We start from the raw sequence: 16,454 nt of genomic DNA, 5'->3' as shown, positions 1-16,454 counted from the left end.
GGGCTAACAAATTCTGTCACCAAAAACCTCTGAAAGGTTGAAAGGAGTACTGACACGAAACTTTCGTGTTACGTTTTTTTTCCAGCCCAGTAATCATAGAATGGCACCTTAAATGGTCGACCGCCACGTAAATAATTATTTACAGCCTCGTTTATTGGTTTCGGTTTGAGTTTCGACGACACGAACACCGAGGCGGCCGCCATGACACTACGGCCCTCTTGAAGTCCCTGTTCTCGTCGCACCACAGCCGGTCTGGAAGGGCGCGCTGGAGCCAGCGAGCTGGTCCAGAGTGGCTGTGGCCGCACACGCCGGGCCGGGTGACGTCAGTCCCGAAGCTGTGACGGGATACACGAGGCTGAGCAGCGCGAGACAACAGCAGCCAGCGCTTTGACTAGGCCACGGGAGCCCTGATGTGGCGCTTTGGAGCGAGACGCATGGCACGGCTCTCAACGCGTCATGCTGATGGCGATGTCTAAAGGGTATCCGTTCTGAGTTTTCTCGTGGGTGCAAAGTTTAAAATTTCATTTAAAATATTGTTACGGGGAAGAAACCAGAAAATGCGGTATATCTACACTATTTACAATTGGAAATATAGTTACCAGGAGAACGTTCTGTACGGTAACATAAGCGTTCGTCTTCTTCCTCCCAAATGCATCCCCACAAAACAGCCATATCCGACATCTTGTTCCTCGTCTTCAATTCCTTAAATTGGCCCGTCACATGACCTCCCCCCTCCTCCCCGTGTGGCGGAACGCCGTCTGGGCGGTTCTTAAAACAGCGTGGAAACGTTCGTATAGTAGGGCTTAAGCCAGGTCACGTGAACAATGTTCTGATGAGCTTGTGCAGAGGAGGAAGAGTGGGGTGTTATTTCAAAGCTGACGTCGATGACTCGACGCAAAATGCGGGGAGGTCCAGTGTAACGGGACAGTAATTTCATAGAGCTGCCAACATGTCCTTCTGGTGACAACAGCAACTGAGCGTCAGAATGACAGTGATCATACCGAAACTTCTTGTACGCTTGGGATGATGTGAGGCGTGCTCAAGGGATCTGACGAGCCAGAATTGGCGTTGTGGTGAGCTTCCCAATGAGGGTAGACAATGAGGGTGAGGGTGTTAATGAGCCTCCCTCCCAAATGCGTCCCCATAAAACTTAGCCACATCCGACATCTTGCTCGCCGTCTTCAGTTCCTTAAATTGTCCTGTCACAATATTTTATAGTGAACGGTTGCTGTTGAAACGTCGTGGGGAGTACCTCCATACGCAAAGGAAGCTTTTTACATACTTATCTCACCTTTGAAATTTTGTTTCAGTACTCATTGAACTTTCATCAGAAAACAGATTTATAGCGCTTAAAGGGCATATGGTATCCAGTTTTGCCTTTATTTGTGCCCTCGAGTGGCGACAGTAGCGACAACCCTCATGATCTTGTTCAACAGTTTTGGACGTCGCTTTCTTTTTTTTTTTTAGCTTGATTTTTTTTCTTCTCTTTTTTCCTCTAGTGTTGCACAGTTTTTGTTTGCCTCTTAACGAAAGCTATCCATTATCTTCCGAAGCTTCTATCCGCTGCCTGAAAAGATTGCTTTTTTGCACACACCAGTGTTCAAAGTGAAGCACGCTTTACAGTGGTGTAAATCGTGTTTGAGCGTATTCCTTAGCGTATTTAGCTGATACTTAGTTCTTTTAGCTGATAACCAGACCGATATGCAACGGCTCATAAATATTAGCGGCCAGGAAGCCACCAATCTCGGGTTAAATTTTAGCGCATAAAAATCGGGAATAATGGGTTTCAATGACACCACCACTGACGCAGTGTCCATCCAGCAAGGCGAATTACCCAGAGTGAAGGAATATAAATATTTGGGAGTGTGGATAAACGAAGGGGATAACTACTAAAGAACTCACGAGGAGCAACTTAAGGGTAAAGAAAAGCGAAACGCAGCTATAATGAAGCATAGAGCTCTGTGGGGGTATAACAAATATGAAGTAGTGAGAGGAATGTGGAAAGGAGTAATGGTTCCGGGCCTCACGTTTGCGAATGCTGTACTCTGCGTAAAATCAGACGTTCTATCAGGCCTTGAACTGATCCAGAGAACGGTAGGCCGCTTGGCCTTAGGCGCACATGCAAAAACAACTAACGAAGCAATGCAGGGAATACGGGCTGGGCGCCGTTTGAAGTTTGAGAAGCGCAGAGTAAAATATGTTTTGAGAGGAGGTTAAGAGAAATGGATCAACGTAGGTGGGCAGCTAAGGTTTTAAGGTACCTAAACTTGAAAAGCGTGGACACGCAGTGGTTAAGGAAGACTAGAAGGCTAACAATGCAATACGAAAAGAGCAGTGGAGAATCCAAAACAGCCAAGGTAACCAAAAAAAAAAGGCAAGGCAGATAGAAACGAATAAATGGAGAGAAAAAAATGGAAGCTAAAACTTCGTTAGAGATATACAGGGCTGAGAAATTGGACATCAGAAAGGAAAGTTTCTACGATAATTTCCAAGGCAGTGCTTTGCTTTTTGAGGCTGGAGCAGATTGCCTGGGAACTAAGAGCTTTGTGGGGAAGTATTCACAAAATGATGGGGTATGCGTGGTCTGCGGAAAAGAAACAGAAACTATGCGGCACATAGTGTTAGAATGCGAGAGTATCCATCCAAATCTACATGAGGGAAATATTCGGCTTCGAGAAGCCCTAGGATTTAAGGGCAGCACAGAGGAAGTTAACTTCAAGGCTGTCGAGGGGACGAAAAGAAGATTAGAATGCTGGTGGACAAAACGCAGAGAGGGGAATATTGCCTAAGACAGTTACCACCTGTAACAGGACAAAAAGTATTTTGTGCCTAATAAGTTTTTTGTGCCTGCCCTACACAGCGCTAGTATTAAACCAAGAGTATAAAACATTTTTGGTAAGATGACACGTCATCCCCCCGCTACAAAGAGGAAACCAATAGAAATCATCAATCATCATCATCAAAAGCTGCGGTGTTCATTGATGCTCATAAGGATGCTCATAAGGATGCTCATAAGGCGTAAGGATTCGCAAGAGCAGTTTGGGATCATCCGGGCCTTTGTTATTGCCTCGTAGAAGTAGCATGCCCCCCTCCCCCCCCTTCACCCTCTGAAATTTTCAAGCGTGGCTTTGGAGCATGCAAGAAGTCACAACTCTACCTATCGTCAAATAACGACCACCGATAATTATTAGACCGAACGTTCTACTAGGCTAAATCTTTCGAGGTCATTCATTGCGTCGCAAGTGACCTTCAGCCACCGGTATGCAAGCTGTGTTTTTCTTTCTTACTACTTGCTCCCTCGGAGCCTCCTTCCTTCGGTGCCCCCTGACCGGGCGAGGGTGAAGCGGCAGCTTCGCCTGCACTTGGTCACTCATGGCCGGCTGGGCCGTGTGTGCGTGCGTTTCTGCGCAAGCGAACAACGTGACTGGGCGAGGGTTTAACGGCTGCTTCGCCGGCGCTTGATCCCTCAGTCTCGCCATCTATGGCGCCCCGTCTAGGCTGTCTGTGCGCGCTCATCGGCGCAAGCGGAAGGATGCATTCAATCATCCAGCAGATATTTTCCCATTTTTTTTCATATATTTCCGTGCGGGGCACGTGGGTTCAGGTTCCCCCCGGGGAGCATGTTTTTCTCCTATTTCTTTCTTTCATTTCAAAAATTAAACACACTTCAACCAGAAGAACGGACATTACTAGAGATCAGCGCGGAAAAAACACGGCACAAAAGAGCGAGAAATTACAGGACAGCGCTGCACTCACAATTATTTATTTTTGGAAAGAAACATTGCTTATGTACATACATCAGTCACTCACGTGGCGGTAAATTATCGCAACAAATAAACGAAAACAAAACGCACGCACTGCTACGTCCCCGCAATCGTAATCTATTTCCCTACGTGTCTATGCAAGGGTGCCATTCAGATATGCGTATTCTCTGTCGTGCAGCACTACGGAGGGCATGCTGATACAGCGGTGAAACCACGGTTTCGTCAAACCACAGAGATAAAACAATTAGGGAGATAATCGAGGCATATCAAATAAGACGATCTGCCGACCTGTGTAAAAAAGTCCGGAGGGCTACATGACCGCGAATACCCATATCTGAATGACACCCTTGCGTAGCCACGTAGGGAAATTTATATGCTTATCTATCTGCGTGCGTGTGTGTGCGTGCATGTGTGCGTGTGTGCGTGCGTGCGTGCCTGCGCGTGCGTGCGCGTGTGTATGTGTGCGTGTGCGTGTGCGCGTGTGTGTGTGTGTGTGGGTGCGTGCGTGTGTGTGTGTGTGTGTGCACGTTTTCGTGCGTGTGTGCGTGTGTGCGTGTGCGTGCGTGTGTGTGCGTGCGTGTGCGCGCATACGCGCGAGCACCCGTGCGGGTACAAGTCCTCAGTTTCGTTTTTAATAAATATAAAAAGCGGTCTCAACAGAAATGCTAAAAGAATCAGAATATCACGCTGAAACATCGAGCCATCTAGCCCGGCTTCGATTCGTGTATAAGTAACGGCATAATCAAAGCAACAAATTCTTAAAATTCTTTGAGGTACAGTGGCATTGGGCACGGCGTATAAACTTTTGGCAAAGACTACATTTAATGTGCTTTTCTAAAGAAATGCCGAGCATATTAAAATCCATGTTCCCTTGAGGATGGGCTGCACTGTAGGGGCGTATTTCAAACGCTCGGTGGGAAAGTGTAAATCACACATGAGCAACTTTCCGTCACGCAGAATTCGCACGGTTTTACGACAGAGCATGAAAGAATTGGAAGTTATTGCTTCAAAACTGGGGGTGAAATTTATTGAGCTTTCAGTATCAGCAATTTTCTGGTACCAACCGCCGTAACGCCCTATATCCTTGCTTAACTTGTTTAGAGCGAAACAAACAAAACTTTATTACTTTAGCCTCATTTTAGCTGAAAAAGAAAATGAGAAAGAGAGAAAAGTCGTTTCGTCTTTACGAGCAATAGCAGCGTTCAGTTTGATAGAACATGAAAGCCAAATCATGAAAGCCAAAATGTTTTGTTTCCTTTATGGTGCGGACCCATGAAGGTTTCTATATATATTTTTTTGTTATGGCTTATACGATTTACTGCAATCTCGGCCTCAGTGTCCCAAAAACGAACGAAAAACAAAAAAACACAAGCAGAGGTTTATAATCTATACGTGATCATCTATTTATGTTCCACTCACAAGCTTAGCATCCTCACCGTTTCTGAATGTACTTATTCCTGACCAAGCCTAAAGGTCAAAATTCAGCCTTTAGGCTGGTCCTGCAGCATAGCCGAAATTCTAGCGGGAAGGGGGGCGTTATGGCAGCGTAAAAGGTGTAAGTGTAACTACATGGGAAGTTCCGCGTCCCTGCTGTATTTATTTTCAATATTGCATACGCACACCCGCGCTCGCCCCATCCACTCCTCAACGTGTCCCGTCAGATTTCCGCTGTCCCAATGCACGTAAATATTCGTTGGAGCATGTAGGTAATTTAGGCATTTATCGTAGCATCAAAACACTATTGTACATCCCCCTGTTCGCATAGGAAGTGGGTTTACACTACTGTAAAACGCGTTGCATTTAGTGGCCCCGTTTTGCGGCGTGCTTCCTCGGGCACGTCTACTTGTGTTGTCCTTGCCGTTGCTAAGCAAAACACATGCAGACATTCTTACCCCAACCATTGAGCCAGGAATCATGTAAGTGGTCAGTTGATGTGCATCACTTGTCAGAGTTTTGTGAAGTCAAACGCGCTTTCCACTGTTTTGGGCTAGGCCTTGGCCAGTATACAGCCCGCGTTTTCGTCGCCCGCCTGAAGAGCCGTATGCCCTCGCCCTAGTCGCCGTCAAATCATGTGCGATGTGTGCCTTCAAGAAGATAACAACATGGGTATCGTGATAAAAAATGTGAAAAAGGCATCAGGGGAATCATGAATGCAGTACCCTTGGAAAGTTACCCTTGGAGTTGATCCGCGAACGTAATAAATAGTTGTGTAGAAAAAAAAAGCGAGTACAACGAAAATAAATAAATAGAAATGAATGCGTAAAGCTTTCATATTCACATGGCGCACGTCACCATTAGCCCAGGCATTCAACAAGAGTTTCAATGTTGCGTTATTTTGAAGCGATCGTTTTACTTAACCGAGTAAATCCATTTAGCCCGGAAATGCAAGCTTCAGTCTTTATTTTTTTTAAATGCGTAGCAGTTTGGTTCGTATGCGCAGATATACGTAGCTTCTCGGAAATTTTTGTTTTCTTGTCAAATCTCACATCGTTTTTTCCGGTGCTGTATGAGCACGCGTTGGCGTACTGCCACTTCAAAAGCTTAGCAAAAGAAAGAGAAAGAGAAGAAAATTCTCAGGACCAGATCGTTTGTCCTATATTTAGCAAAACGGTACTGGTGGTACTTTTACGGAACTCTTTGCCTTCTAAGTTGGGATGATTTCTAAAAACAGTAAGGAATTGCAAATTAATATTTGCATGAGAGTTTGAAATGAGGGAATGCCTACTTTTTATATATACTACGGGTGTTGCGAAGCTCTGCCACACGGAAGCGATGGTAAGCGCACAAGCAGGCCGAGCTGAAGCGATTGCAAGAACGGGAGTGAGGCCTGCTGAAAGAAGAAAACAAGCTCGAGCCTGAAGCATTCAGGGAAAGGAAAAAGCTAAAATAAAGCGCGCTGTACAACGCACAAGGCAAACAGGATGAGCAAAGCCACCGACGCGAAACGACGAAAAAAAAAAGCGCAGGAAAAACAGGGGTTACAAAACAGCTCTCACCCGTTCACTTTCATGAATTATTCATAGCGCACGCGCACTGCGCTCCACCCGCACGCTCGGCAACGAACATATCTAAGCAAATAGCGCGGCGGCGGCGGCGGCGGCGGCACTGAACCCATGCACTCTAGAAGCCCCAAAAAACTTCAGTGCTCGTCAGCTCGCTCATCGCACACGTCCAAGTCGAGGGCGCGATGCGATAAAAACAATGAGAGCTGAGGCGAAGAAGGTGGCAAGGGCGGCCTACGCATGCAGCATAAAATAAAAACCCAGACAAAAGAAAGGGAAAAAAAGGGAGCAAAGGGCAAAAAGGGGTTGCATTCTTGCCATCCATCGCATTCGTCTTCACGCAATGCCGAACCTCCGCCGCCCTTTTCCCATTTCTCTGTGAAGTTCTCCCTCCTCATCTGGCTTGCTGCTCCACTCGTCTGCTTCTCGCGTTATGCAGAGGTTAGGCAGAAGGGCAGCCCAGCGCGCGTCTTCCCAGTTCGCCCCTTGGGGAGGAGAAGGGTCGGCGGCGAGAATCTTTTTCGGCCGCCTCAACAACGCCGCCAAAGAGCGTGCCCGGAAGGGGCCCCGGCGAGGTTATAAGGAAGGCGGTGAAGCGCCCATTGGGAGGGCGCTTCGATGAAAAGGCCATACGCCCCCGTGCCGCGCTTGCATCCCGGCCAAGTGGGCCGCGTATACATACGCACGCTTTGCCGTGAATAATACAACCGAATCGTCTGCGCGCATTGCCTTCTGCTTGCCGGCTGACGCGCTTACTCGGCCCTGTGTTCTTTTGTGTCTGCCATATCATTGTTTTTTTTTTTCTTCGCGCCTGTTCGACGTCTAGAAATTCGCGGAAAAGAGAAGTACAAGCGGAAAGCCAGGACTAAATGAAGTGGAGTGATCATGGACTACGAGCCTGGCTCGACCATACATCGCAAGGCAACGCGTTTGTTTGGCGCTATAAAAGAGCAACGTTTTGCACTGTGCAGGAAATTCACTCTGGACATTGCGCAGGTATCCCATGGCGCCTGCTGCGACCCTCAAGCATTCACGGCAAAAGAAAAAAGAAGAGATACATAGGTCATCAATATAATCCTATATCAAAAGAGCCTCACACCGGTGTAGATGCACAGAACAGATCCCCGAGGAAAACTTCAAGCGCAGGTCTGACGAGTTGGTTATGTATTGCGTATGTATTACTTTTCTTTCTAGATTTGTGTCGCGCATAATAAAAAATAAATAAATATGTTGAAGCTAAAAACGGCGAAAAGCGGAGATGTGCGCTTTATATGGTCTGCATGCGCCTAGCACAGCCACCGAATACCTACCTGAAAAGGGGAGCAAGTTGCCACCAAGGTAGGTGTCTCAAGACAGACGGAGAATGCCCGGCACATACTTGCCTACGAATTGGCTGAAGTCAGACTTGCTCCCACGCATTAACGTGAGGAGGGCGTGGGTTAATATCTTCACTGCGCAAGCATGGGCCGGACCTTCTCGTTTCTCGCCCCTGCGAGGAGGTCTGTAATTTAATTTAGGACAGCACGCTATTAATGCAGGGGATACTACTAACGTTAGATCAGAACCTGCTTTCGGTCTCCATTCTTTTTGGTTTAAGCAAAGCTTGGTGCCGGGCGAGTTGGTGGAACACAGGGCGTACAGACGGACGACGGTTTAAGCTCAGTGTGTACGTCGTTTTTCTCAGTCAGTCGAATCTATCGCTCTTAGCGCAACTCTCCTCATCACAGTGCCTTTGTTTTGTTTTTGTTTTCGTTCCACAGAGAACTTCGCTGCACGCTGAAGGAGATGAAGCATTATGCTTGCAGTTAAAGGGACCCTGCAACACTTTCGTTAAGCACTTTCACTCTTTCCTTCGCGTCTGGAACCACTGCTAAAGCTATAGTTATCGCCAGCACAGAGCGGCACTGCGTGATTTGCTCGTCACATCAGATACGCCTTCCATTTCTGCTTTGTTTTCGTGTTGTTTTTTTTTGTTGCTGTCGAAAAGCGTTCATTGCTGCAACAGAAAGAAAACCGGCCAACAGCCTCTACATGGCCTCAGTGACGCAATTCGGGACGTTGAAGAACGTCAAGACCGGGAAAGAGAGAACAATCTTTTGAGCGAGTTTACAAGTTATCTGATGGGCATAGAGCAGTGATTTCTGGCTGAGTTACTTTGCGACCCCGGAATCTAAGTACTCGGTGTGCTGGGTGACTACTTCTGCAAGCATTTAGGATTTAAAAAAAGTTGAAAAAAGTGTTGCAGGGTCCCTTTTAAACACATGAGTTGGACTGTATTCATGGGAGTGTAACGCGCAACTCCGTACGCGCTCAAATAAGGACCACATACACTAGAAAAAATGTCCGCATGCATTTTCTGTCACCTAAGCAATACTCGCGCGTGTGTATCGCGCATGCTGTCTTTTTAAGAAAAAATGACGGATTTTGCTGCAGGAGCCTGTCCCAATTTAAAGAATTTATTCCGACAGCGCTTTGCCTTTTACAAGCTACTTTTTGGCCTTAATGGCATGGCAGCATTTCTAAATGACGCCGTCACTCCAGAAGTATGACTTGTCCAATTTTCCGTGCTCGTCTATGCGTCTATGACCTCGTCCGGGATGGCAAGGGGTATGACGGAGGGGGATCGTTCTCTGCATCATACGCTTATAAAGTTCGATATTGGGCTAGTTGGTCACAGAGTTGTGCCCGAGTGATGAAAGCGCTCCATGAGGCGGTATAGTTTCGGTATTACGTGCCAACACGCGAGCTGAAGATTCTAGCTGTACATATCAGAGCGATAAACAGGGCGGAAAACACGGCGACAGGAAGGGCGCACAGACACGGCGTTGACTAAAAAGTGATGTTTATAGTCGCTTAACAGGCAATAAATACAATAAATAGGAAAAAGAAGGAGAAACAGAAGACACGTGACATTCGGCTCATATATATTGCCTATTAGGCGACAATAAACATCACTTGTTATTCAGCGCCGTGTCTCTGGGCCGTTCCTGTCGTATGGCTTTCCGCGCTCTTCATCGCTCTAACCTTGCAGTATTTGAGAGCTTTGCCGCACACGCGCTTAAAGCGGGCGCCACTCCCGGTATCGAAGCCGGTTTTCAATAAGCACAAGTTATAAATTAAGAGAACAGAATTATTCTTCTGTAAAATCGACTGGCCGGCGCTTAGTCATGGTGGGCACAGTATCACGGAGACTAGAACCAATTCATATTTTTTTGTAATAAGCCAGGACTAAAAAAGTTGCCTGTATGTACATAGCCAATAATTCATGAACTCCTTGGCGTCAACGGCTGCTCCCCCTTGGGCTGAAAAGACGTCTGGGCGTTCTTTAGTGCACACTTACACACTGATTCTTCCCAATTGATACTGGTGTTACACGCAAAGATGCAAAAAAATTATTATGCATATGCAAAATTACCACATCAAACTTGCACATTTTTCAACACGTATAATTGAAATCTCAAGATTTTTCTTGAAAATTTTATACTATTCTGGCTGTTTTCTGTCGTCTTTATATCTGTTTGTACACTTAGTTGTTCTCTTTGCATCGCCTGAGTCTGTGTCCTGTCTTATTTTTGTACAATTTAACACCAGTGACGTGGGACTAAGAATAATATATCTGGTAGTGCCGCACCGCTGTCACGGTACCCGTTGCAGCACGCCTCGATCAAACTGTCTTACATTTCAGAATTTTTTACCTGTAGCAACCGTATTTCCCAATATAATTAATGTTGATATTATTATTATAAAAATTGAAATATACATTCAAGAGTACCTCAATGCTTTATTTGAGAGCGCATCTTTAGCAATCGCGGCTTGATTGCGTAAAACCGCAGCTTAACTAACACCTTTTCATCTGAGCCCGACATGAGAATAAAAACAGCATGGGTAGATATTAATAAGAGCCTCGCTTATATTCGTGTTTTAGGGGTGCTCGTATCTAAAATGGAAAAGAGGACGCCTAAGTCGCCCAACCATTTCGAAGCTCCGTCCCAGTAGTTCACATCAATGATAGGAATTTTCGCGGGAATTTTCGCTGACGGCAATTTCGGCTGACTTCACGCACCGCTATGTTTTAAGCCCCTGCTAGCTCTACAAAATGTGACGGGTTGAAGCAACAGACGCCAAATGTCTTCAATTTTAACCCAACTAGGTATCCTTTTCTGCTTCGATGTGTATCATTGCCCCCTCACTAGCCGGGGGTATTGATGTTACGGTGTTTGGGTATGCCAAATTTCAGATTACTGAATGGATCTGGATTCTAGGCCATTTTAGTTATAAATAGTTCTTAGAAACATACTTAGATGAGATTCCCTGAATAGAAAAAAATATGAACGGGAAAAATGCAGCGTTGTGTATTGTTGTTTCTACCTCGTTCATCCTTTTGAAGCGCTGTTTTCCGCATTCCTAAAATGGGAACACGGCTAGGAAAGTTCTAACACCGGCTCAAGGAAAGCTCAACAACGTATTGCGCCCTCTCTGCGCGAGCATGTCAGTGACGACTGACGGACGGGTGGACACACCTGGGCATAAAAAGTTCGCTCATTAAAATGCGGTCAACATTAATACGCCGGACATGACTTATTTTCTTGTAGCCTCTTTCTAGTCGCGAAAAGTGGGGATGAAATCTCGGCAACAAAAATACTATCCTACTTCACAGGCAGGTAGTGTCCCTTACGTATATGCCCGACGACGAAAGTCCATGTTGAAGACCTCATGCGACCTTTGAACTCATATGTAAGCAATCGGCGTGACGAAGCAGGCCTGCTTCTGCACAAGATCGGTACCGCATATAGTGCAGCCTCTATACGACTCCACTGAAGGCTCACTCTAAACAACTGTTATAAATTGGGTCGTCTCAGATCTGACAGAAATCGAATTTATTGAAATCAGAAACGCGGGATGCAATGAGGGTTTGCAGCATGCGGAAGAATGAGTAAAACGGTAACCACGATCTACCACGTGGGTTAATCCTCATGCGGACCCATGCAATATTTGTTAATGAACTGATGTCACGTGCCTAGTACAAGATACCATCAAGCCAAACATTTAGTTCAATATCAACGATCGCTTCGATAATGCAGAAATTCGCAAGAAATGCTGACAAGGGCAGCTTTATATGAGTGATTAAATCTGCTGAATGTAAACGAAATTGCCTTTAAAAGTGCGACAGGCGTTTCAAATATTTCGTTCAGCACTGTATGGGGACCCAGCAGAGACAGGTCGGCGTGACCAACGTTTCGATAGGTGGACCCTTTGTGAATGGGGACCGACTGTTTGCGTTCAAAAAGACAATATCCACTATGGAAACGTGGCCACGCTAGTTTTAGGCCCTTGTTTGCTGACTAGACTCTGTCTTTCATCTCTGAGCTTCGGGGTTTTTATTGTTCCTGTGGCACTTCGTCTCTAGTCTCCTGATTTTCTTTTTCTTGCTGTGAATTCTGAGAGCGCGTACAGTTAAAAATACCGCCAAAATCGAAAAACATCGATAGTTGTGCATTGTTTCAGAGGAAACTGCCAAGAATAGTCATTTTGTTTAGGAGCCTAGAGAGGAAACAACGGGTAAGGAACTGGTACACAGATGCTGCAACGGCATGGAAATAAGTTGTACGATTAGGAACAAACCGCTTTCGTTTCAAAGCACTTAACGTGTGAAATGAATACTGTATTGGAATCTGCCAGATGCCCTTTTTTTTCATCCATATTCCACTTCAAACAACGTTTATCATCATCAACGACAACCTTTCCATATTACATATACAAATGAGAACTATCACAATTAAATACCAGCAGTTTACAACGCCATGCTCGATTAAAAACAAAATTGGTTTAAAATTTGCTTCATTACTTCTGCGCCAAGACTCCAGAGTGCTGGGAGTAAATAATGAATTCGATGTGTGCGGAATACAGTTGTTCGCGTACAGTTCTTCATTCACAATAAGTTGGGAAAGTACTACTGTATAGTAGACGTTGTAGGATAGACATATTTGCTTCCCTTGAGGTCTGTTGACACCAACAGTTATGTCTCTCGTGAACGTTCGACTGTAAGGATTCATTCAAAACGGTTTATTTGCTTTCGAGTAGCCAGAGAGCTTCGAACATAGCAGGGCTCATGAATTCCGCCGGACAAACGAGAGTAGTCTTTTGCATCACTCTTCACCATGCCACACACACACACACACACACACACACACACACAATAAAAAAATACAGCGCAACTTCAGCTCCTGCAGTGACAGTGAACTGCAGTGACCGGCATTCGTCGTCGTTTCTTTTGACCCCGCCACATTTAGTCGCGATGCAGGGCTAATACCATTGACCACACTGCACCCTCGAAAGGACACCTCATGGGGTGCCATACTGGAGCGCGTGCATTCAACAAGAGCTCCGTCCGTGCAGAAACGCTCCGAACTTACCTCTTCACGCTGGAGCCCCTAAAATAGTCACCGAGGCGAAATCGCATCCCTGCCGATGACGCACTCTAAGGGAGCAAACAAGGGCGTCCTCACAATGCCGGCACTGGTCGTGTGTACCGACTTCCCGACAGTTGGGCGCTCTTTTCTTCAAAACCCATTTTCTCTCCCTGGTTCCGCTTGCCCATTTCGGGAAGAACTCAGAGCCTTGCAGCGCCGTCCTACAAGGTCTCGGCTTGCTTTCATCTAGAGTCCAGATTTTGTCATAACGTAATTTACATCCGGTAAATTCTGCTCCGTCTGGCCGCAATTACGTCTCCGCGGAAACGACTACGACGGCGCAAGCCTCGTTTCGCTAATTTGATAAGTCAAACGAAGAACGATAACCCTTTTTCCCATTCCTCTCTGCTGGGCAAGGGAGGGGGGGGGGTGTCCTAACTACTGCGCTCCCCTCCCATTTCCCGTGGCCTCTCTCACCTTTCTCGTTTCGCGTACCCTTCGCCACGCTACTCTTTCTCGTATTTTGACTCCCGAAAACGATTTAAAACCCACTAGAACACCGTGATAAGGGCGCAAGACTTCTGAATGTCGATTATAATCTGGCTAAGTGCGACCTTCTGGTGTTATGAAAGAAGGCGCGGAATTGAGCGTGACCCAACATCTGTTCGGGCCCGCCGTTATTGGGACGAGACTTTGGAGCCGATTTCGCGCGTGGTTGCAGCGAGCTGGATCGCCGTCTGGTCCCAAAGGCAGCAGCAGCCAATTAAGCGACCGAGCACAGGATAGCGCGGCAGGTTATCAAATAAACGCCGTCGGCCGCGCAATCGCCGATGGTGGCCCGGCGGCAAGAAGACCAAGGAGAAGTGGGCTGACCTTCGAGAGCCTTGTTCCGCGACAGCAGGGCCAGAAGCATGTCCCGGTTGTGGTCGGCGGTCACCATGCTCGTGGCGCTCATGCTGGCTGGGGGCAGCCGCCGAGTTCGGACGTGTCGCCGGCGGCCGTAGGGAGCGCGCGAGAGCGCGCGCGCTTTTTTTAATTTGGCTAAGTGCGCCAACCGGCCTCTCCGCGCCAATAAAAAGCCCGCCAAATGGCCGCAAAGAGTCGACGCGGAGGGGATTCCGCCCGTCTGCTGCCAGGCGACGCAGACAGCTCGCGGCGCTGGCGGGCGCGTGCCGGCACGAGCGCGGGGCCTCCGCTGCCAGAGCCTTCCCTCTCCCTTTCACTCTCTGCCACGGCTCCCTTTTCGGGAAGCTTCCCTTCCCGCCGAGGCTCGAATTCCCGGCATTCCCCTGCCGTCCAGGACGGAAAAGCGGCAAGATTCCCGGCCGTGCGCCTGGGAGGGAGAGAAAGGGACCGCGGCCTAGTCCTAGGGAGGGCGCGAAAAAGACGCAAAACGAGGGCGGAGCCTGGCGACGACGGCGCGAGCACCGAGTGAGCCCGGGCCGACCAATGGGCGGCTGGAACCCGCGAGGAGTGGCGGCACCACTCGGGTTCGAACTCCCTGCGGGGGAGACGCGCAGGGGAGGAGGAGATTGCGAAGGAAAGTGCCCCGAACCCCGGCGGCGCGGGAGGGCAGGACGCGGCGGGAATCGACGATGCCGCTCGTCGCGCGTCGGCGGCGTACGTCTGTTGTCGAAGGAGCGCCTTCCTGGTCCCTTGCTCGCGGGATCTTTTGATTCGGGCTCAACCTCCGACAGTAATTCCCCGTGCGTTTTCGCTGGCTCGGTTTTTTGTCTTCGCTCGCGTTGCTTTCGTGCGAGGTTCATTTTATTGTCTCCCGCTATTTCGCTTCAATGGTTCGCCCAGTCGCCGGGTCGGTTGGCAGGCAGCTCTTTCCACGTGTGATTACTGGCCGAGATTGGTGCTTCCGCTTCGAGGGACGCGAAGAAGCCGTCGTCTGCCTGCGCCGTTCAATGCACGTCCCCCTCTTGTTTGTCTTTCCGTATCCCGCAGCGCTGAATACACGCGGCGCAGAACATGGCGAAGATCAACAGTATCAAAATAGTACTCGGCCTTCTCGGGTGCTGCGGCTAAACACGCTAGATGGTACGCCTACATCTACATTGAAGTGCCCCTGTTTCGTAGCTGAATCGACGCGCGCTGATACGCAATCATTTTCCGGATCCTCACGCCATGAATCAAAATTAAATGGTTGTCTTGCAAAACCTTGGATGCGGAAAGAAGTAATTGTTAGGGGTTTGATTACATTTCTGTTAACAGAAATATAGTCAAACAGATCTGTACACCTTATGAAGTTCTTAATTTTGCTTTCTCTGACAAGTATATCTATTTAAGCTGTGTTTCTTTTATTTTTTTTTATTTTTGCTTTGCAAGCAAGCCACAGGTGACTAAAGGCCCAAACACATGCACGCGTAAAATCGACGTACTCGCGCAACGACGTACGCCTGCGGCGACATACGCCGCTGCCTTTACGCCGACCGACGACGTCGGAGAGGGCGAGTAACCACAGATCGCAGCAACGCGCACGTAAACCAATGCGCCGCGCAGTGTGGCTCGACTATCTCGGACTCAGCTTCGTGGCGACGAGTTCAACTACATTTTAACTCAAATAAAAGAAATATAGCTTATTCTCACAAAAACACGTATATTTAATAGAGAAACAACTAAAACAGTTCTTGAGACATTGAAAAACGTTAAGGATTAGTATGCATGCTTGGCAGGCACAAAACCTTCTGCTACATTTGGCGTAAACTACCTTGCTCCCATAGTTGCTCGTTGCTTAACGCGTTTTGTCCGGTTTTCACCTGTCCGTATTTTAGAAATTACTTCGTTTTATCGCATAACCAATAGTAAAGTAAGCTAATTCATCAATTTCCTGCTTTGTTATGCGACCTGACCACCAGATAAGATAACAGCCAGAGGTCTACGTCAACACCGTGCGCCCGAAAGTTTGCGTCGATATCTGGCGGGCTCTGACTCGGGCGTAACAAGCGCGTAGCAATGCTTTCGGCGTACGCCGGAGTATGCCGGTTCCTTACGCGCTTACGTCGGTTTACGTCGTTGCGCGAGTACGTCGGTTTTACGCGTGCATGTGGTTGTGTCTTAATGATACGCAGGAGCTGGTTCTCGCACTAAAAAATGGGCCTATACGTCAGAAGTGCTACCGTTACGACGTCATTTATCTATTATGCCGCCAGCACGTACTTCATCCTTCTGTAGAGGCTAGGTTTTCTGAACCATGAAATAACCCCCAAAAAGCTCCGTTAGCCTCGTTTGAGGCCCCAGACGTCTAAAATAGTTCTTATTCCAGGCTTCAT

General features: G+C 47.6%; 1 protein-coding gene across 1 annotated transcript in view; it reads right to left on the bottom strand.

Moving 5' to 3' along the window:
- The window catches only part of Lim3 (Lim3 homeobox protein), a 242,266-nt gene extending 227,853 nt beyond the window's left edge, over positions 1 to 14,413 (bottom strand). The window contains exon 1 of the mRNA XM_077672732.1: positions 14,050 to 14,413. Within this exon, the coding sequence (XP_077528858.1) occupies positions 14,050 to 14,131 (82 nt within the window). The 5' untranslated portion in view covers positions 14,132 to 14,413. The remainder of the gene's footprint in view (positions 1 to 14,049) is intronic.
- Between the last annotated feature and the right edge of the window lie 2,041 nt (positions 14,414 to 16,454).

The sequence above is a fragment of the Haemaphysalis longicornis genome, unplaced genomic scaffold (genome assembly GCF_048455015.1).
Source record: "Haemaphysalis longicornis isolate Haplotype H1 unplaced genomic scaffold, Haemaphysalis longicornis Haplotype H1 scaffold_1, whole genome shotgun sequence".
Classification (NCBI taxonomy): Eukaryota; Metazoa; Arthropoda; class Arachnida; order Ixodida; family Ixodidae; genus Haemaphysalis; species Haemaphysalis longicornis.
The sequence above is the reverse complement of the archived record's forward strand: the minus strand, read 5'-3'. Positions and strand labels throughout refer to the sequence as shown.